Source organism: Pelodiscus sinensis, chromosome 1 (assembly GCF_052426305.1).
Source record: "Pelodiscus sinensis isolate ZL-2025 chromosome 1, ASM5242630v1, whole genome shotgun sequence".
NCBI lineage: Eukaryota > Metazoa > Chordata > Testudines > Trionychidae > Pelodiscus > Pelodiscus sinensis.
Window position 1 is genome coordinate 24,898,657 of NC_143052.1, and position 22,051 is coordinate 24,920,707.

General features: G+C 42.0%; 2 protein-coding genes across 6 annotated transcripts in view; one reads left to right on the forward strand and one right to left on the reverse strand.

Annotated features, from left to right (window-relative positions):
• GSAP (gamma-secretase activating protein) overlaps positions 1-22,051 on the forward strand; it is a 151,694-nt gene that overhangs the window by 68,013 nt on the left and 61,630 nt on the right. For 2 of the 5 annotated variants that reach the window (XM_006137524.5, XM_006137526.5), the window contains exon 31: positions 34-746. The exons of the other annotated variants lie outside the window; for them this stretch is intronic. In XM_006137524.5, coding sequence (XP_006137586.2) covers positions 34-125 — 92 coding nt within the window. In that variant the 3' untranslated portion in view covers positions 126-746. Of the gene's footprint in view, positions 1-33; positions 747-22,051 lie in introns of those variants that run through there. 5 annotated transcript variants of the gene reach the window in all.
• The window catches only part of CCDC146 (coiled-coil domain containing 146), a 160,177-nt gene continuing 139,186 nt past the window's right edge, over positions 1,061-22,051 (reverse strand). Inside the window, exons 15-19 of the mRNA XM_075926722.2 lie at positions 19,796-20,024; positions 9,910-10,038; positions 7,420-7,557; positions 3,198-3,446; positions 1,061-2,206 (exon numbers count right to left, since the gene is read on the reverse strand). Of these exons, the coding sequence (XP_075782837.1) occupies positions 2,003-2,206; positions 3,198-3,446; positions 7,420-7,557; positions 9,910-10,038; positions 19,796-20,024 (949 nt within the window). The 3' untranslated portion in view covers positions 1,061-2,002. The remainder of the gene's footprint in view (positions 2,207-3,197; positions 3,447-7,419; positions 7,558-9,909; positions 10,039-19,795; positions 20,025-22,051) is intronic.

The window sequence follows — 22,051 nt, forward strand, 5'->3', positions numbered from 1 at the left end:
GTAAATGCTTATCTTCTCCATGTACTTTTCCAGGTCTGAATCCATTGGAGGAAGAAAACAATGTAAATGCAAAATTTGTAGAAGAAACAGCACTGAAACACACCACAATGCTTTTAGGACTATAGTACTAACATATCTGGATTATTTCAAAAAGCATGTCAGTCTTGCAACATATTTCAACAAGCAGATTTGCAACTAAAATTCCAGGGTTTAATACGTCTCAAAAATGGTTAATAATTAGAAAACAGATGTCATATGGTAGAGGCTACCAGTTGTTGGTTACAATCATTATTAACTAGCAAAATAATATATACTTCACTCACCTCATGCATGTAGAGAGACTAGACTGAAACTACAGACTTGCTAGTAAATACAGAGAAAATAAAGGATGGAGTTGGAGGAAAGAATGGATCTGATACAGATCCTGCTCTCTGATTAAGTATGTTTTTATTATTCAGTTTTACATTGTGGAATGGCTGAACAGGAGGAGGGGTAGCAAGTTCCAGAATATTGTGAGAAAAGTTTAGTTAGAATTGTATTTATATTGTAATACCACTCTTACAGGCAAGATATTCTTGGAAAAAGAACAGTCCAAATACATGTAAAATAATAAGAAACTGACAGTTGTCCATTGCACTTATGTATAAATGTTTTCTTTGAGATTTTATAGTATAGGCTAGAAGCAACAAATGAATAACTTTTTGTATATAATGTATTAATAAAGATGTATAAATTCTTCATACAAATGGTACATCTTTTTACAGTACTGTCCCCACATCTTTGGAGTAGGGTTTTAATATATTTGCGCTCTTGCTAATGTGTATAAAAACCTTTCCTGATGTTTATAATTTACTACACAATACAGCAGGAGAAGAAAGCATCTTTGGAAGCCTATCTTTACAATGGTTTGGACAAATTGTATTTAATTTTGTCCCTATGCCTTTTAATATTTTTAGATCAAATGTCAGATTTTTTAAAAATTGCTCGGTTTTTTTTTTTTTTTTTTTTTTTTTTTGCCCTTCAGTTCTCAGCTATATTTATACAGAACTGAGATAACCCATTTATTTTTTAAATCTGTGAACTGTAATAGCAGTTCTTAAAAAGTAGTACTTTGGTACTAAACAGGGAAAATTTGTGAACTTCAGACATCCTGAAAGAGCATGGAAGAGAGAGAATTCATTTACTGGGTAAAAAAGTTTGCCAAATTTTCAGAAGCAGTAAACTTGGATGAATTAGATCTTGCATTTTTTTTCTTTTTAATTCCAATATATTCCTCAAACTCTCTATGTAAAACTGCTGAGAGAGGATAACAGAAGTATAGTTTCAAATAGGGGAGTATGTTCCCAAACTAATGTACCTATTTCATAGGGTTAAATGAAAGAGATTTAGCTCCCAGAAAGAGGGCCCTTTGTATACTTCTCAGTATGCATAAGCATTCACCCTTTCTTCCCCTCTTATTCCTTCTCAGTAATGGGACTTCTTTCCCTCTACTGTGGTTGCCATCAGTGATAAAGGCAGATTAGCATTCTCAGTGGTCTGTAGTGAGAAAAACAAACTTTTTTAAATTTAAAAAGACATGTCTGGCACTTATCTGCTGAGCAAACTGCTGAAGATAAGTTTGTTTATCTGTATAAGGAGTAAGGACATAGTTCAACTATGTTAATCTTAAAAAGAGCTACAAAATTTTCTCTTGTTAATAAATGCTTGCAAAGTACAAGAAGGTGCAATAAACAAGTTAAAAACCAATTTTGATTATTGTTCACTTTTCTTAACATTTCAAAACACTGCTATGTTTTGCATACTGTGTCCCTATTAGCAAGAAAGAGTTGCAGGAATTCTTAAGCTATACTGTCAGCTTTAAAAAATATTTTGTTTACAGTGTAAATATTTTGGCAAATGCCTAGAAAACATTTTAAAACATTTGCAATATTAAGAGCTGTTGGTTTTGCATATTCAGTTACTAGTACTGTACTCATGGCTTAGATGCCACAGGATCACTTGTTCAGATTTCAATTGGCTTCACAATAGGTTTTCTTATGTGTCTCATATTTGAACCAGGTTCAGTCGGTTTGAAAGGAGCCAAAGCACCATAGGGACGTGGCAGAGGGAGAACATTTTCATCATCTGGGATGTATGCATTGGGGCGCTGCTCCGCTGTTGTGTAGACACTATTTGGCAATGCATACTGTTCCTCTTCTGCAGCACGCTGTGAAGAAACATGTTTAATGTGATTCAACACTGCCAATCCATTTCACAATTCATGGTGATGTCAGCACTTAGAACTCCATTTATGACTTTTCAGCCATAGATCAAAGCTCTTTACAATGCTACTGTACATTTAGCAAATGAGGTAGCTGATGTACAAAATACTGATGTGATTGTCATAACATGGAAGAAACTGTTAACTCCACAAAAGTGTTTACATCTGAAGCTGTTTTGTTGGGGAAACCTTCCATGGCCTCAAGGTGGCAAATTCTTTAAATGGATATATTCTGCACATTGTTCCATGCTCAGGCAACTTTTGCCAGGGGAGAGGTGGAAAGACCATGGCTTGCCTTCACCCAGCTCTTGGGGAGGCTAGTGCTGTCAATGCTCCCTACTGAAACTGTACTTTGCCCGTTGTGTGAGTCAGAACCTTACTCAAATAGGAGCATTTTTTATTATAATATTGCCCCCATTAGTGAACCCTCCCATACTGATCATTGGGCATCCCACCTGGTTTTAAAGAGGCAATCTGCCTATTAATTAACTTGCAGCACTTTCCCATGGGCTCTTCCTGCCCACTAGCATCTCACAATCTAATCTCCCTTTCTCTCTGCCAGTCTAGCATCTATAAGCTCCTAAGAAAAAAGGTTGTGTTTTGTTTCTTCCTTTGCACTATCATCTTGAAACTGAATCCTCCATATAATAGCTGAAAAGATCAGTGTTCCTCTATCTTGCCACTATCAACATAATTAAAATGTTTAAACTGACATGCACAGCTTCCTTTTAGTACTAGACACCTAGATCAGCTGGTGAATTTTCATTCAATACAGTACACAAGACTCCTCACTCCCCACAAAGCAGCCTGGCCATAAGCTTTCCTACAAATGTAGGTCAGGTTGGTCCTATTCTAAGTAAAGACAGCAAAACCCCATTTAAAAATAAGCTGGAACAATGTGAATGAATCTCAAATTGAACCATATTACAAAACCTACTTTCTCTCTGTCTTCGGCTGCAGCTTTATGCATCTCCTCATTGCGCAATATCTTTAGCCACTCAATCTCGGTTTCTTTAGGAGGAGGGAGACCTTTCTCTATCCTTGATGAGACAGTCAGCAAAAATTGTTCTTTGTCCCTCATTTCCTGTTGCAATGTAATGGTAGCTGCTTGTGTCATAGATAATTCTGCAATAAGGGCCATCATCTTTTGGGTTTTATCTTTTATTTTCTGCTGTAGTTCATTCATCTGAAATCAGTAACATTAATGAAACTATAACCAGTTTTTCTATTTTACATTCACACTTGAGAATCAAACTTTCTTTCAGGATTTGTATTTTCAGAGAATTAGTTGAAAATGTTTTCATCAAAGGCGGCACATAATAGGAAATACAGAAAATCCATGACTTTCTGGATGAAGATGGTGTGCTTTTATTTGTACAGAACAGAAATAATTTTTAAAAATCAGTAAAAGAAACATAATACACTGTTCATCCTCTATTTCTTCAGTTGAATTGTAAAGGAAAACTAGCTCCATTAATCCTATTAATTATCACTTTCAATGTTGGTATTAGTACCGTTATCCTATACTATTTTATTTTGGCCTAGTCTTAAAACATTACTTTTATAAACAAATAACCAGTCACTTTTTAAATGAATTTTTCATTGTACTACATGTATTTAAAAGACTTAATTTGCATACATTTACATACATTTGCATACACGTGCAATCACACTTAAGTTGTGGCCCTCAGCATGTGCTGTGAGTATCATTTTGGCTCCCAGGGCTTCCAAAGTTGAGGAGCCATGATGTAAAGTATTTTTTTTAAAAGCATGATTCTACATTTAAAACTAATTGTCATATTTCTAGTCAGCCAGACTGCAACTCGTATATGTTCAGAGCCATACCACCTCACTTTCAGCAGAAAAAAATTATACTCTGGGTACGTCTAGAGAGTGGAGCTATTTCAGGATTCTTCTGGTATCCCAAAATGGCTATTCTGCATCTTTTACTCAAGCCCATTATTTCAAAAAAGATTTCAAAATAGCAGGTGTGCTATTCAGGCATCCCTGTAACCCTCGTTCCATGAGGGTTAAGGGATATCTCGAAATGGGGCATTATTTTGAAATTTCAAATTTCAAAATAAGCTATTTCAAAATACATTTAAAATAAGCTATTTAATTTGCATAGCACAAATTGTGTAGCTTATTCCGAGATAAGGGTGCTGTCTAGATGGACCCTCAGGCTATGTCTACAGTAGCGGGTTCTTGTGCAAGGGTTCTTGTGCAAGAACTCTTGCACAAGAACACGCCCACACTGCCATGTGCTTTTGCTCAAGAGCAACCATGGCAGTGCGGATGTTCTCTTGTGCAAAAAAGCGCTGATGGCCATTTTACCCATAGCGCTTTCTTGCGCAATTAAACCCCTGCCATGCATCCACACTGCTCTCTCGCACAGGAGGGCTTACACTTGTTAGAAAAGAGCATAGCTCTTGCACAAGAAGTGCTCTCCTACCACACTTTCCTGTAAATCTTCTTGCACAAGAGCGGGTAAGCCATGTGGATGCTCTGTGAAAGAACAGCCGTTCTTGTGCAAGAACCTGCCCATGTAGACATAGCCTCAGTGTTTTACTTCTGTTGGCAAGGCAGATCTAATATAGTTATTAAAAATGCAGGCCTAGAATGAAATATTGGCTTCACTAAAGTCGAGAGTAAAACTCCCTAACTTCAGCAGCGTAGCATTTCATACCGGAAGCTGTTCCATATTGTGCAAAGTGAACAGAATTGTATACAAAATTGTATTCGTTTACACCTGCAGGAGCCTAGTTAAGGCAACTGGGAATATAATATTGAGAGAACGGGGTTGTACAAAGGTAACAGATTTCTGCAAGTTAGTCAGGCTCTTGCTGGTGATGCACAATAACAAAACCCAACTGGACTCCTGGCACGTATGGTAGTTAGAAACAGCATCTGTTCACTTTCAAGTGACCATATATGACAGGGAATTATTGAAAAAGGAAAAAAAAATCAATGCCATTTTATCTACAGTACCCATTTTTACAGTCGCTTCTCAGAGCGGAATTGCACTTTAACGAACCATAGATTAGCAGCAGCTATGTTAAATATCCCTGTAGAAAACAACTTGAATATCTTCGTTGCTGTAATGGTCTATTCTTATTTATCTGGGATTGTTCATGCTTCACCCATAAAAGCTGGATGGAAAACAAGGCTGGGACTGATGGGTTTTCTTTATTAAAAGGCTCCTTTATCTTTTAAATAGTCTGAGTCAGGCAGAAATGTGATAATCATATTAAAAAATCGGTTTGAGAATTTTCTTTGGTGCACAAGTGTGTGGGCCTCAGCCTAAGTGTATGAGGAAAAACCTGCCAACTGGCTCAAATGTACAGGCTGTACCCAAGTTACGCGGAGCCGACTTACGTCGGATCCGCAGTTACGAACGGAGCTTTTCTCGCCCCGGAGGACGGGAGCGGCGGGACGCCCAGATGCGGCGCGGTCTGCCGCCCCCGTCCTCCGGGGCGAGAAAAGCTGCTCCCCGTCTCCCTGGTCTGCAGGGAGACGGGGAGCAAAGCCTTGGAGCACGCCCGCAGCAGGACAGCCCGGGTGCGCTTGAGCTGTCCACCTGCGGGCGTGCTCCGTGGCTTTGCTCCCCGTCTCCCGACCAGCAGACCAGGGAGATGGGGAGCAAAGCCTCGGAGCATGCCCGCAGTGCGACAGCCGCGGCGTGCCTGGGCTGTCCCGCTGTGGGCGTGCTCCAAGGCTTTGCTCCCTGTCTCCCTGGTCTGACCAGCAGCAGCTGAATCTGACCAGCAGCGGCTGAATCAGGACGCCTGGGGCAGAGCAGCTGGGGTGCTGCCGGGTTGGTCCGGAGCGGTGCTGCGGGACCAACCCGGCAGCCCCCAGCTGCTCTACCCCAGGGGTAGGCAAGAAAAGCCTAGTCTGCTGGGGAAAGGGGGCACTAGCTGCACCCCCCCCAGCAGATCAGGGAGATGGGGAGCAAAGCCTCAGAGCATGCCAGCAGTGGGACAGCCGTGGCACGCCTGGACTGTCCCGCTGCCCGTGTGCTCTGCGGCTTTGCTCCGCGTCTCCCAGCTCAGCAGACCAGGGAGACGGAGCAAAGCTGTGGAGGACTTGGGCGGTCCCACCACCCCCGTCTCCCTGGTCTGCTGGGGGGGGGGGTGCAGCTAGTGCCCCCCTTCCACAGCAGACCAGGCTTTTCTTGCCTACCCCTGGGGTAGAGCAGCTGGGGGCTGCCGGGTTGGTCCCGCAGCGCCGCTCCGGACCAACCCGGCAGCACCCCAGCTGCTCTGCCCCAGGCGTCCTGATTCAGCCGCTGCTGGTCAGTTTCAGCAGCGGCTGAATCAGGACGCCTGGGGCAGAGCAGCTGTGGTGCTGCTGGGTTGCTCCAGTAGCGCCGAGGAGCCGCGCTACTGGAGCAACCCAGCAGCACCCCAGCTGCTCTGTCCCAGGTGTCCCCAAGTCAGCCGCTGCTGAAACTGACCAGCGCTGACTACAGGAAGCCCGAGGCAGAGTTGCTCTGCCCCAAGCTTCCTGGAATCAGCCGCTGATCAGTTTCAGCAGCAGCTGACTTGGGGACGCCTGGGTTTCTTAAGTTGAATCTGTATGTAAGTCAGAACTGGCATCCAGATTCAGCCGCGGTTGAAAATGATCAGTTTCAGCAGCAGCTGATGCCAGTTCCGACTTACATACAGATTCAACTTAAGAACAAACCTACAGTCCCTATCTTGTATGTAACCCGGGGACTGCCTGTATCTCCTTTCAGATTGCAGGTGCACAGAGCCTGCCTGTGTTCTTTCTAATATTGAGCAGATCCAGGTACTTTTGAAACTATTGTGTAGAGCATACATTCGAAAAGGAGACAACTTTCAGTATTTTGCCTAGCTGGTAAGCTTCCAACTCCAAAAATAATTAATTGTACACATGAATAAAAGGTAAAGAAAACGCTAACAGCACATCTCTGAGATTTCAATGAAATACATTGTATTTAACTTATTTACAACTATAGTTATGTCATCTTCAGATAGCTCTATACTGCAAATAGTTTCCTGTAATTTCCCATGAAATATTGTAAGTACAGTATAAGTTTGTATGGAAAGTCATCTAGTTCTCGCCTCCACAAATACAATATTTCAGCAGTTTTAGTTACATACTGGATGCATAGTAACAAAGAGTTTGACATTTACCCGTTTTGCTAATATCAGCGTATCTTCCTTTCCATTCTCTGTCTTGGTACGGAGTCTATCTGTTAGCCGGGAAACTTGCTCATAAATAAAGTCCTTCTCCAGCAATCTCTCTTCCTTTTGTACCAGCTGTATTTCTAACTATAATAAGAACAAATTAATATGCAATGGTGAATGAATAGGAATAAGACCTGCTCACAATCACTTTGGAATAGATACATTTTTTTTACAGACTTGACAGCTTTTTAAAAGTATGTAAACAAATAATAACAGCATAAATAATCACAATGAATCCTTTCTTGAATGACTAGGATTACAACTCTAACACCAACTCCAGGTCTAAGTACAGAGTTTATTTATTTAAGCTGTATTACTGCTTTTATTTAAAACAAAAGAAACTTTCTAGCCTTCATGGCTGCAGAGAAAACACTGAAAAATGCAAGCCCTAAAGTATCAGGAAGTAGAAAGCAAATAAAAAGAACGCAAAATACACCTTTTTTTTTTTTTTTAAAGTCTTATGCTTTTTAAGGTAGGGTGTGAAGCAGGGTGGAGGGTAAGGGCCTGACTTAGGATTTAGGTTGCTTGGAGTTGCCAATACAGGCAGTCCCCGGGTTACGTACAAGATAGGGACTGTAGGTTTGTTCTTAAGTTGAATCTGTATGCAAGTTGGAACTGGCGTCAGAAACTGATCAGTTTCAACCGCGGCTGAATCTGGATGCCAGTTCTGACTTACACACAGATTCAACTTAAAAAACCCAGGCGTCCCCAAGTCAGCTGCTGCTGAAACTGATCAGTGGCTGATTCCAGGAAGCCTGGGGAAGAGCAACTCTGCCTTGGGCTTCCTGTAGTCAGCCACTGGTCAGTTTCAGCAGCGGCTGACTTGGGGACACCTGGGACAGAGCAGCTGGGGTGTTGCTGGGTTGCTCCAGTAGCGCGGCTCCTCGGCGCTACTGGAGCAACCCAGCAGCACCACAGCTGCTCTGCCCCAGGCGTCCTGATTCAGCCACTGCTGAAACTGACCACCAGCAGCTGAATCAGGATGCCTGGGGCAGAGCAGCTGGGGTGCTGCCGGGTTGGTCCGGAGCGGCGCTGCGGGACCAACCCGGCAGCCCCCAGCTGCTCTACCCCAGGGGTAGGCAAGAAAAGCCTGGTCTGCTGGGGAAGTGGGGCACTAGCTGCACCCCCCCCCAGCAGACCAGGGGGACAGGAGCAAAGCCTTGGAGCACGCCCGCAGCGGGACAGCCCAAGCGCGCCCGGGCTGTCCCGCTGCGGGTGTGCTCCAAGGCTTTGCTCCTGTCCCCCGGTCTGTTGGGGAGGGTCCATCAAAGCCGCTGGACCCCCCCAACAGACCAGAGACACCAGAGCAAAGCCGCCGCCTGGGCGGCTTTGCTTGTTTGCCCGGGAGCAAAGCCGCCCAGGTGGCGGCTTTGCTCGGGTGTCCCTGGTCTGCTGGGGGGTGGGGGTCTAGCGGCTTTGCTGGACCCCTACAGCAGACCAGGGAGACCGGGAGAAGCTTTTCTCGCCCCAGAGGACACGGGTGGCGACCTGCCGCCTGTGAGCTCCGGGGCGAGAAAACCCCGTTCGTAAGTGCGGATCCGACATAAGTCGGGGACTTCCTGTACTGTATACATGTGGGCTCACTATAGTGTTTCTGAGTTCCATCCTGATTGTCATGCTCCTATTGCAGAGCTGCTCCTCATAATAGGGCAGATGTGTTACAGGAAGGCTACATCTAGACTGGCATGATTTTCCAGAAATGCTTTTAATGGAAAACGTTTCCATTAAAAGCATTTTCAGAAAAGAGCGTCTAGATTGGCACGGACGCTTTTCCGCAAAAGCACTTTTTGCAGAAAAGCGTCCATGGCCAATCTAGACGCGCTTTTCTGCAAAAAAGCCCCGATTGCCATTTTCGCGATCGGGGCTTTTTTGCACAAAACAAATCTCAGCTGTCTACACTGGCCCTTTTGTGCAAAAGGGACTTTTGCATGAACGGGAGCAGCATAGTATTTCCACAAAAAGCACTGATTTCTTACAGTAGGAAGTCAGTGCTTTTGCGGAAATTCAAGTGGCCAGTGTAGACCGCTGGCAAGTTTTTCCAGAAAAGCGGCTGATTTTCCGAAAAACTGGCCAGTCTAGACACAGTTGAAGGGTAAATCTATGCAAGATATGAAGAGTAGGGCCAGGGTGCATCCATTAAAACTAAGTAAACACTTGAGCTTTCGGTTTGGTGGCAGAGCTGGGAAAAAATGTTTTTGGTTGAGCCAAAACAGAATTTGCTCCCTGAAACAAAAAATATTTAAGCCAAACACAGTCTTTCCTTTGACCCAAATCATTTTTTTCCATTTTGAGTTTTTTAAACCCTTTTTATAAAATGAGTTAAACTCAAAACAATGTTTTGTTTAAAAAGGGTGAAATGCTTTGTTGAGAGTCACTGTTCTAGGGTAATCCAGTCATGTATTGTGATAAATCTTGTTGCCAGATTTGCTATGTTACCGCCTCAATCTTTTTGAATAGTTCAGGTAGAGATGGATCCTTCCCTTCCAGGGCTCGCCTTCTGTCCTTTCCTTCAGGATCAGCAAAGTGTTTCTCCAGACTTTTAATTCTGTCTTTGCACTGAGAATACTACCAAACAAGAAAACATATGTTTGGATGAGTAAATAAAAAATTCATTATTGCTACATGATAAACTAGGCAATCACAGATGATACATATTAAATTATAATCTACACTGTAGTTCTTAGTGATGCTTTAGCCCACTTTTGTCTGACTTATGCACCTAAGACCTCTACTGAAATTAATGAGGTGGTACAGGATAGGTTGGTAGGGCAGAATTAGCCTTATTTGTATTTTATCATAGATTAATATAGGCCACACACAGCTATTCATTTTTCAAATACATCTTCAACCATTTGTTCATCAATGGCCTTCCTCACACACAACAAAAGGCACCTGAGATTTTTCTATTGATAAAGCATGTCTCTGGAATGTCAGGGTGTGTCTAGACTACAGGGTTTTGTCGACAAAAGTGGACTTTTGTCGACAAAACTATACCTGCGTCTACACTACTGCTGAGTTCTGTCGACAGAACTCAGCAGTTTTGTCAACACTGGTAAACCTTATTTTACGAGGCATAACGTCTTCTGTCGACAGAGTTTCTGTCGACAGAAGGTGTTATTGCATGTAAACTGTCCTTTGCGTCTACACTACTATGTTGACAAAGCAGCTTGCTTTGTCAACAGAACTGAATGTAGTGTAGATGCTCTTTGTCGACAGAAGTTTTGTTGACAGTATCTGTCAACAAAACTTCTGTTGACAAAAGCCTGTAGTCTAGACGTACCCTCAGATTGCATGGCATTAGAGATGTAAGCGACTAGTCGACTACTCAATAGGCAAAAGCTTATTAGATAGTCGACTAGTCCCTCAACTAGTCACATCTTTCTCCCCTTGATGACTCTATCAGAGGCAGGAAGGGGGGAGCAGGAGTCGGTGCTGGGAGGAGCTGGCTTAGAAACTGGTTCCCTCCAGCACTGTCTCCATGGGGGGCAGGGGAGACAAAGCGGTAGTGGGGACTAGGTGCAAGACAGGAATTAGACACTGCACCTCTGCTTTTTAAATTTATTAAAAGCTTGCCAGCTCTTAACACATTAAAAAATCAGAAGTGCAGCGGGGGGGATCCGGAGCAAGCTGGGAATCAGCTGTCCCAGCTCGTGCTGGGTCCCCCCCTGCTGCTTTCTGGCTCTTAATACATTTAAAAGTCACAGCTGCAGTGGGGTTAGCTCCAGAGGTCTGGAGCTAACACCTCTGTGGCTCCCTCACTTATCAACTAATCGACTAGTCAATGGAAAATCCGTCAATTAGTTGATTAAATTAAATTTAACATCCCTACATGGTACCAGCCATTTGAGTGAGAAGACACTCCCTCATCATGAAGTTTGGAAAAAGACTGCCTCTTTGACACCAAATCCAGCTAGCTGGGGGCTTGGAGGCAAAGAGTGATTTCCTGCTTCGAATGGCTGGGGTAGAGATGTTAAAATGCAAAATGTGTGTATTTATGTAAAAGTGTAACTGCTGAATATTTATGTTTATGTTTACACATGGGGGGTTGACTCCCCAGGAGCCAAAAGCAGTTCTTTGTGAGCACTGGCTCCTGTGGATCCACCTCCCCTCCCCCTGCTGCTGCCTCACATATAGCAGCTGAAAGAGAGGCAGCAGTATGTCGGGGGGAGGAGAGGCGGGCAGCACTGAGGGAGCTGGCTCCCCCACGTGCACCAACTCCACCCTACCACCCTGCAAAGTGGGGGAGGAGGACCTTGTATGTAACTGTGAAGATTAACTGATGAGTCTAGGCTTATAGGTTATCCGTGTACATGGGTACATTATCACATCCCCAGCTGGAGGATCTATAACAGATCCCTTGAGAGCACAGAGGATGGAATGAGGGCAGAAGTGGGGAGGCTGTGGAGGGATTACTAGTGTGAGAATGTTCTTTAGGGGAAGACATAATGGCTCTCAAACAAATCCTGGATTGACTCTTTTCTCTTTACTAGACAGTTAGGCTACGTGTAGACTGCATCCCTTTTTCGTAAAAGGGATGCAAATTAGACTTATCGCAATTGCTAATGAAGTGGGGATTTAAATCTCCCCCGCTTCATTAGCATAAAACTGGCTGCTGCTTTTTTTCAGCACAGAGCTTTGCCGAAAAAAAGCACCAGTCTAGACGCAGATCTTTTGGAAAATAAAACCTTTTCTGAAAGATCCCTTATCCCTCTTAAAATAAGGGATAAGGGATCTTTCAGAAAAGGCTTTATTTTCTGAAAGATCTGCGTCTAGACTGGCGCTTTTTTCTGGCAAAGCTCCATGCCGAAAAAAAGCGCAGCCATTTTTATGCTAATGAAGCGGGGGAGATTTAAATCCCCGCTTCATTAGCAATTGCGATACGTCTAATTTGCATCCCTTTTACGAAAAAGGGATGCAATCTAGATGTAGCCCATGGGTTTCATTTCCCTTTTTATCCACAGACCATTTTTCAAATCCTGGGAGTACATTATACTTTGTGGCTACGTCTACACTGGCAGCTTCTTGCGCAAGAATTATTTTGCGGAAGAGTTCTTGTGCAAAAAGTCTTCCACAAGAGCGTGTCTTCACTGGCATGTGCTTTTGTGCAGGAGCATCCGTGGCAGTGTGGATGCTCTCTTGCGCAAGAAAGCTCTGATGGCCATTTTAACCATAGGGGCTTCTTGCACAATAAATTCATGTTGCCCTCTTGTGGAAGAGCTCTTGCACAAGAGAGCTTATTCCTCATTGGGAGATGAATAACTCTTCCGGAAGAAGCCCTGTTTTACAATGCTATATTGTAAATTTACTTTTGCAAGAATGCACATGCAGTGTAGACAGCAGGCAAGTTTTTGCACAAGAACAGCTGTTTTTGCACAGGAAGCTGCCAGTGTAGACATAGCGGCTGTGTCTACACTGGCACCCCTTCCCGAAAAGGGATGCTAATGTAGCACGTTGGAATAGGCAAATCCGCGGGGGATTTAACTATCCCCCGCGGTATTTGCATTAACATTGCTGCCGCTTTTTTCTGGCTTGGAGATAAGCCGGAGAAAAGCGCCAGTCTAGACGTGATTCTCTGGAAAATAAAGCCTTTTCCGGAGGATCTCTTATTCCTACTTTCAAAGTACTTTCAAAGGCTTTATTTTCCGGAGAATCACGTCTAGACTGACGCTTTTCTCCGGCTTATCTCCAAGCCGGAAAAAAGCGGCAGCCATGTTAATGCAAATACCGCGGGGGATATTTAAATCCCCCGCGGATTTGCCTATTCCAATGTGCTACATCAGCATCCCTTTTCCGGAAGGGATGCCAGTGTAGACACAGCCAGCCTGTGTGTTTTTCACCCTATATCCATTGAATGAACCCCAGCACAACAGTCCTATGTCTGAGACAGTGAAAGTAGGCAGGGTTGCATTAAGGTAGGAACTGTGGGTGCTTAATCAGTCAGCAGTAGAACTAAACGCTTCTGCATTCAGCCCAGGTTTTTACTCCTCTGGAACTAAGCTCCACCAGTGTAAAATCCCATGCTCAGGTTTCATGGACAGCTATGTGCTGTGCTGCAGCTCCCACAAGCCCAGCTCAAAGCCCTTGTTCTGCATTGCCTGTTCCAGGAGTGGAAATGGGGACTAGTCAGAAACAATACAAAATACAACAGAAGAAATATGATGCCAAGGATTCACAGCTATGTAGCTAAGATCAGCCCTTTTCTTCTGGCCCCTAATATTTGCTGCTGGCACCTTTATTACTCAAAGCAGAAAGGAAAAATGCCTCCAAGTCTGTATTTATGGAAGCCTAGTAATAGAAGCTACCCAGAAAGCAAAAAGACAAAACTACCTGAATAGAAGAAATACAAATGAGACACTGACACTAGTGATGTTGCTATTAATGTTTTCAAGTTGTACAGCAGTTCACATTGTCAGTTTCTTCTACACTGTTGGACTCCTGTCCAGGAGGCACAACACAGGCTTCTCATTTATTCCACTTAGCTTTGCCTCTCATTATGTGTCTAACACACACTGTTCTGACCCACCCACATATAAACAAGCTAAGAAACAAAACCCTGTAAACTAACTAAGCTATTGCTCCAAAAGACTGGACAGAGCCACTGTGAGCTCAGCTAGAAGGCATTCAGATCCAGTGGTAATGGGAGGTAGTAAAATTTAGTAGTAAAATTAGCTAGCAGAAATACAGACCAGGACAAGTGACACAGGATAAAGAGGACTGGTAATAGAGTGTTGGCCTATTTTTGCAACATGACATATTTGGTATATTTCCATTAATTTATTGTGATTTAATCTGTTGGGCTATTAATCTTTCAGCATTAACATAAACATGATTCATATAATTAGGTCTAAAGACAACTCATATACTCTCAGGTGACAAATTACTAAGGAGATAGCTGACATTATCTCTTGCAGCTACATTGATTTGCCATAAACTAAGGAATTTTTAGATCTAACCAAAGAAATAAGCCCACTAGAGGTTAAGTGCTGACCATGTGTTTTTTTGGGTTTGTTTTATGTGCAAAAACACAAACACAGAACTGTGGAAAATGATAAAGCTGATGCTATGATAACAGAAAACCACTAGAATATTCAGTTTAAGCACTTTTTTCTTGAAAAAAGGCAGCATCTGTTGCTTCCTGTTCCAAGAAGTAGCATCACAGAAAAGAACCTTAAAAAGGCTTGAAAACTTTTTAAAAAGGGAACTAACTACAAGACAAACGAGTCAAAATGTAAGATTGCTGCCCCTCTATTTGTCCAGTCATATTTTGGTTTCACACATGCATCACTTAGATTGAACCACATACTGTCAGGGGATTGAGAAATATATTGATGTTAGTTACTAGAAATGAGTACAATACACTGTGTTTTGCAAAAAGAAGAATTTAAAAACAAGTCTGTGCCAAATAACAGGATGTAGCTACAGTTCCAATGTATTTCACATCCAGGGCCCAATCCTGCAAACCTCTTCATTTGTGCAATCCTTATTGATATTGACAAATTTAGTTATGTGAGTAGGGACTGCCCACTCAAGTAAGGGTTGTAGGGTTGGGTTTTTACTCCATAAATATGTTTATGTCAAAGGATACCTCTACCAACTCAGAACAGCCATATTTAGAAAGTTTCACACTAAACTTATAGATTTTTTGCAGTGAAAACATTCCTAATTCTTAAATATAAATATAAAGGTAAAAAGAAAAAGTTTGATGATGTATTCAAAATAAAAATAACAAGCAGTTTAAATAGTATCAACGCAAAGTTTTCATTTTCACAGGTGAAATAAAATACATATAGCTATAGCCAAAAGTACTCAATGTGAGGCTATAAAAATAAATGTTATTCATATAAATAACCATGCTAATGTGTTTGCATAACTGTTTTGAACATAAAGTCTCAGAGGGGTAGCAGTGTTAGTCTGTAACTTTAAAAATAAGCAATCCTGTGGCACCTTAAAGACTTAACAAAAATATATATAGAATCACAAACTTTTGTGGGCAAAACCTACTCCTCTTCTGAAGAAGTGGGTTTTGCCCACAAAAGCTCATAATACTACAGATTGGACGTCTCTGGTCCAGCACCCTCAGGACCTGACCTGTCCTAAATAAGACAATTGACGGATTGGGGAGGTCCCCTGCCACCAGCCTCCCAAGACACTGCCCCTCCCTGCAGTTGGCTCCGCTGTTGCCCCACTGCCACTGGGCTCCAGCCCTGCTGCTATAGGACTTGGGCTCCGGCCACTGTTGTCAGCCAGCTGGGGCTCTCTGGGGATGGAGATTCCCAGCTGTCATGGCCTCGCTTCTGCCATGCCCCGCCAGAGCTTCCCTGGCACAAGGTTCCCCAGTTGCCCTGCTGCTGCCGCAGCCTGCCAGGACTTCCCGGGGATGGGGGCTCATTGGTCCCACTACTGCCCTGCCTGATGGAGCTCCCTTGGGACAGTGCTTGCCATGGGAGTCCCCACCACTGGATCCCCGACCAGCTTGCAATGCTGGGCACCAGGGCTCTCTGGTCCAGCAACATCCATGATCCTGGGGGGCCACGGATGTTGCCGGACCAGAGAGTTCTGGATTTGGGAGGTTCAACCTATATATATATATATATATATATATATATTTGTTAGTCTTTAAGGTGCCATGAAGGACTATTCGTTTTGAATATAATCTTCTTTCTATGTTTTCTCCACTTGCCTTATATGTCAATGACAGCAGTGGGTAAAACTGTTTCTGGTTTAATAGATTTTATATTTTAAGAACAGAAGGGACTATTCTGATGATCTGTACTGTCTTCCTGCATAAAACAAGACATAGATTTTCACCTCATCATGACACTAGATACATTCTGAGATTGATGCCTTTACCTCTTTGCTTGCTTGGGAGTGAAGCTATCTCCTTAAGCACTAAGTGCCTCAGCAGGTCTGCACATTGGACCGATTACCATTTAATGCCAAATATTTTTCACTGATGCATGAAGACAGATTAGTGTTCACGGATCATTTCAGTCTTCAGCACCAGACCCTAGTATGCAGTTCCAATTAAAGGTTGTATGGTATTTATACCTTAGGACAGCCCAGGGTGGAGTCTTACTAGTACCAGATTTTTTTTACACATCAGACACAAGAAGAGCTAAGCCAGGGGTGGGGAACCTCAGGCCCGGGAGCTAGATGTGGCCTCCAGCTTGCTTGGATCTGACCCCCAAGGCTCAGGGCTCCTCCCAGTATTGTGGAGCCCATGATGGTGCTCCAGCCCTGTGTGGGGCTGGAGCACAAAACAATCTACCAGCCTGGGCCACCCAAGACTCGGCAGTATGAGGAGAATATGGGGAGTGTCTCCTTCTTGGTCAGGGGGCCATGTCAGTGAGGGTGTGTTTTTGTTTGCTTCTCACTTGTGTGTATCCCCCCTTTTCCTCCTGACTGATTTTTCTGTGGATCAGTGCCCCTGACCCAAAAAAGGTTCCCCACTACTGTAAGCATTTCTAACATTAGATGCCTGACACTGATCGTAAGTAAAGCATCTCATCCTAATTCTTATTTGATGAGCTACTAGTTTCTGACCTCTTTTGCTAGTAGCTCATCTGGCATTAGATATCACAATCTACTGAACTCTCATGCTAGAAAAGCATGTTGGGAATGTGGCAGCCAAGAGGAAAGGGGCAAAAATGGTGGGTGAGAAAGAGGGGCTGTCAGTCAAAGCTGAAAGAATAGCAAAGGGTTGGAATAAAAAGTAGATGATAAAAGTTAAGAAGTAGAAAGTAGAAAAAAGGGAAAGATGAGATCATAGGCAGCAGAAGAAAGAAAACCAGAAACCAGGTATCACCTCCCACTGCCTACCCCAATTTAATCATTAAGGACATGTCTACACTGGGAATTATTTCAAAATAACTTATTTTGAAATAATGTGTTCACACTACAGGCAGGCCTCGAAATTAGTCCAAGGCAGGCTCCCTTAATGTGGATGCACTACCTTGACTTAGAGCCCCAGAAAGCACTGAGGAGTATTTACTTTGAATGACTCTGGGGAGTAGTTATTTCAAAATAGCAGCAGTGGAGCATTCACACTACCGCTATTTCAAAATAACTATTTTGAAATAAGCAATATTCCTTGTGGAAAGCCGGAGTTATTATTTCAAAATAACCAGCTCCTTATTTTGAAATAACGGGCTTCATAGTGTGGACGCTCTGGTTGTTATTTTGAAATAAGAGGAGTTATTTTAAAATAACTTCCTAATGTAGACCAGGACTAACTGGTTAAACACAATGTTTAATTGGTTAACTGATTAACTGGGATTTTACATCCCTCGATCAAAGCCCCAGGAACAGACTCACATCAACTCCAGAGATTCAAATTCAGCTGCCCATCCCAAAATTGTTTGGATTCAAAGTTATTGTTTTGATCCTTATCTAGCAAATACAAAAAACCACATAGGCTGTGTCTAGACTGGCAAGTTTTTCCGCAAAAGCGACTGCTTTTGCGGAAAACTTGTCAGCTGTCTACACTGTCCGCTTGAATTTCCGCAAGAGCACTGACGATCTCATGTAAGAAATCAGTGCTTCTTGCGGAAATACTATGCTGCTTCCATTCGGGCAAAAGTCCCCTTTGCTCAAAGCTTTTGCGCAAAAGGGCCAGTGTAGACAGCTCAGATTTGTTTTGCGCAAAAAAGCCCCGATCGCAAAAATGGCGATCGAGGCTTTTTTGCACAAAAGCGCATCTAGATTGGCACGGACGCTTTTCCACAAAAAGTGCTTTTGCAGAAAAGCATCCATGCCAATCTAGACACTCTTTTCCGCAAATGCTTTTAATGGAAAACTTTTCCGTTAAATGCATTTGCGGAAAATCATGCCAGTATAGACGTAGCCATAGAATATGTCTGAAAGTGGGCACTGTCCCTGGTGAACTTCAGATAAGTGTTGACTTTGGAAGATCTACTTGGGACATCAGAGAGTGGCAGAAATAATGAGAGAGCTGGACAACAGGCCTACAGGTTAAAAACAACATTGAAACATGATCTCTAGCTTTTAAAATTCGGATAATGGCACTCATTATTTGCCATTGGTCACTGGAACAATCTTTCACTTGGGCAAATTTTTGAAACATACCCTGTCATTAATATCATGCCCACTGTGCTTCACTGCTTTCTGATTTTATGCTGACTTTATTATACAGAGAATTAAAAAAGCCTCAGACAGTAATAGTTTCCCTTTACATACGGCTTTATGCTTAATAAATATCATCATGATGAAGGAGAAGCTGCAGGATGTTATCAATATCTGCTACAGTATCAACCAAAGGTTTCACAACTGACTTCATTTCAGTTCAGGAAACAACACTTCTGTGTTTTGTCACTGAAGTTGACTGACTGGCTCTCCATCTCATTTAGAATCTCAGTTGAAACATCTTTATACTCTCTGGCTCGTTTCCATCTTTTCTCACTCCCTCTATTCATTATGAAACTCTGTAACTCAATTGATTACAGTACCTCGATAAAGTTCTTTGGGATACAGTTTTATGAAAGACACTATACAAACTCTTAGCTGAACATACAATTTCCTTGAAAGAGCAGAGGTAATAGAATAATGCAGTGCTATCAATCTCTAGTCTATGCAACCACCAGCAGCACTGATACACCATACATTACAATTCTGTACAGAAGCAAAGAGATTATGTCTGGAAAAGATTACCATCTGGAAATAAGGTCAGAAGTAAATGAGCCATTTCATAAAGCAAAGGAAAAATGTTCACAACAATGATGAACACTACAGCTTGTTAATTGTCTAATGTCATTTTGTAATGAGAGCTTAGCTGTCACTGTTTTTTTGTATGCAGGAACATGTACATGGATTATATCACAGCAGGCAGTTTAGTTGCCAGAGTAGGTTTAAGGTCAAGTGTTCTCAGTGAATTGAGCTAGTATTTTGCAAAGGGGAATAGCTGACAAAAGACACAGTCAATACATTTTGACCAATTTCATACAGATACTGTTTTTACATTATGGTATTCTACAGTTTAACCATGCTGATGTTCAAAGCAACATTGTTCTTATCTTAGGCCCCAACCACTTCAGCATGTGTGTTGATTAAAGCCAACAGGACTACTGACTTTCTTAAAATTATGCATACACTTAAGTGATTTACTGGATTGGTGTCTTAATGTTTTGTCAGTCTGTGTTAACTGTTTTGTTGACACTACAGCTTTTCTGATGGAATACATTTAAATTCCCATAACCATGATTTTATTTATTTTATCAAAACAACAGAGTAATACAAACTGAAACAATTTAGTTTAAAAAAAATGAAAATAAGACCTCCCCAAAAACAGTTTCTTAATTCCATCTACCTGAATCTGAAGTACCACCAAATCTGCATCCAAGGCATTCTTCATTGGCAGCATTTTCAGGGACAACTCAATCTGTCTTTTTTTCTCAGTTAGCTTCAGCTTCAGAAACCTGATTTTTTCATCCATGACATGTATCTCAATATCTCCATTTCTACTCATCATCTCCTGAATGTTTATTTTTTCATAGAAAATACATACTTCTTCCTCTCGCTCTATGAGCAAAACACCACTGCAATAAACCCAAAATCAAAAGTTAAAGGCAGGCTTTAAAACCTCCCATTCACATCAGTGTTAGTTCCCATTCAAGAATGCAAGTGGCAGAATTTTTCACTAACAATAATCTGTGAAAATGTACATAGATTTTTTCAAAATCCTTATTTAATCTTTTACAATATTTTTAACCAGTAACAAAAATGTTCATATCTACGAACTATGAAAGAAAATCGTAAGCATAACCTATGTGCTGGTCTCTCAGCATGCTTTTTTTTTGGACAATTCTATTGCCTTCCATGGAAGTTATTTAAAAAATGGATGATCCTGGTCAGTGATATTCATCTCTTGTGCCTTCTCATATCACATCTGTGCACTTATAGATAAACAGAGGAGGAGGCTATTAAGCACTCAGGGGATTCAATAGCAAATGCAGTTGTTATTGTAGACATTATTCTATGAGTTGTATAACATGACCACTGAAGAAATGCCAAATAATTATATAATGTAGTGCACATCTTTCTGATCCTCACTGCAGATACTGCCATTCTAGTAAGACCAGATTCCAGGTATTTAGCATTCCTGGTTAGAAGCTGTGATGATACATGGATAGAAAGGATTAAGCATTCTGCAGGATAAATGACCCAAATTCAACCTTTAGGGATATATAGGTAGATAATGTTTGTGTTTTTGTGTATTTACATATATAGTTAGAGATTAACGATATAATCAAACAGTTCCTGTCTATGCTGTATTCTGTTAATTCACAGATCAAAAGGAAATCTTAATATTTAAATGAACTGTTCATATAGTGATATCACTATATTGATCTCTCTTTTACTTTTATAGCAAATCATCTGTGAATAGTGGAAAATAGGAAATTGCTTTATGTCAAGTCATGTAGCTAATTACTGGTGATGCTTAGGAAACAGGTCTACTTCCAAGTCTGTATGATTGCCTATTTTTCACATCTCTATGTTGTCAAGAAAGATAAAGATGTTTTGGGGTTTGATCCTTTTCATAACAAATCTGCTTGAGGCTTTATACAGGGGAAGCTTAAGACTGAGGTTTCCAGTACCACCTGAATCACCCTGGATATGAACACTGGCATAGGACAGGGTAGGTCCACTGGTCAGTGAGGAGAGAGAAACAGTAACAGGAAACTTGGAAATGGCAGAGATGCTTAATGACTTCTTTGTTTTCGTCTTCACCGAGAAGTCTGAAGGAATGCCTAAAATAGTGAATGCTAGTGGGAAAGGAGTAGGTTTAGAAGATAAAATAAAAAAAGAACAAGTTAAAAAACACCTAGAAAAGTTAGATGCCTGCAAGTCCCAGGGCCTGATAAAATGCATCCTAGAATACTCAAGGGGCTGATAGAGGAGGTATCTGAGCCTCTAGCTATCATCTTTGGAAAATCATGGGAGATAGGAGAGAGTCCAGAAGACCGGAAAAGGGCAAATATAGTGCCCATTTATAAAAGGGAAATAAGAACAACCCAGGAAACTACAGATCAGTTAGTTTAACTTCTGTGCCAGTGAAGATAGTGGACCAAGTAATTAAGGAAATCATCTGTAAACACTTGGAAGGTGGCAAGGTGATAGGGAACAGCCAGCATGGATTTGTAAAGAATAAATCATGTCAAACCAATCTGATAGCTTTCTTTGATATGATAACGAGTCTTGTGGATAAGGGAGAAGTGGGGTATGTGCTATACCTAGACTTTAGTAAGGCGTTTGATATGGTCTCGCATTATATTCTTATCAATAAACTAGGCAAATACAACTTAGACGGGGCTACTATAAGGTAGGTGCATGACTGGCTGGATAACTATTCTCAGAGAGTAGTTATTAATGGTTCACAATCCTGCTGGAAAGGCATAACAAGTGGTGTTCTGCAGGGGTCTGTTTTGGAACCGGCTCTGTTCAATATCTTCATCAACGATTTAGATATCGGCATAGAAAGTACGCTTATTAAGTCTGCAGATGATACCAAGCTGGGAGGGGTTGCGACTGCTCTGGAGGATAGGGTCATAATTCAAAATGATCT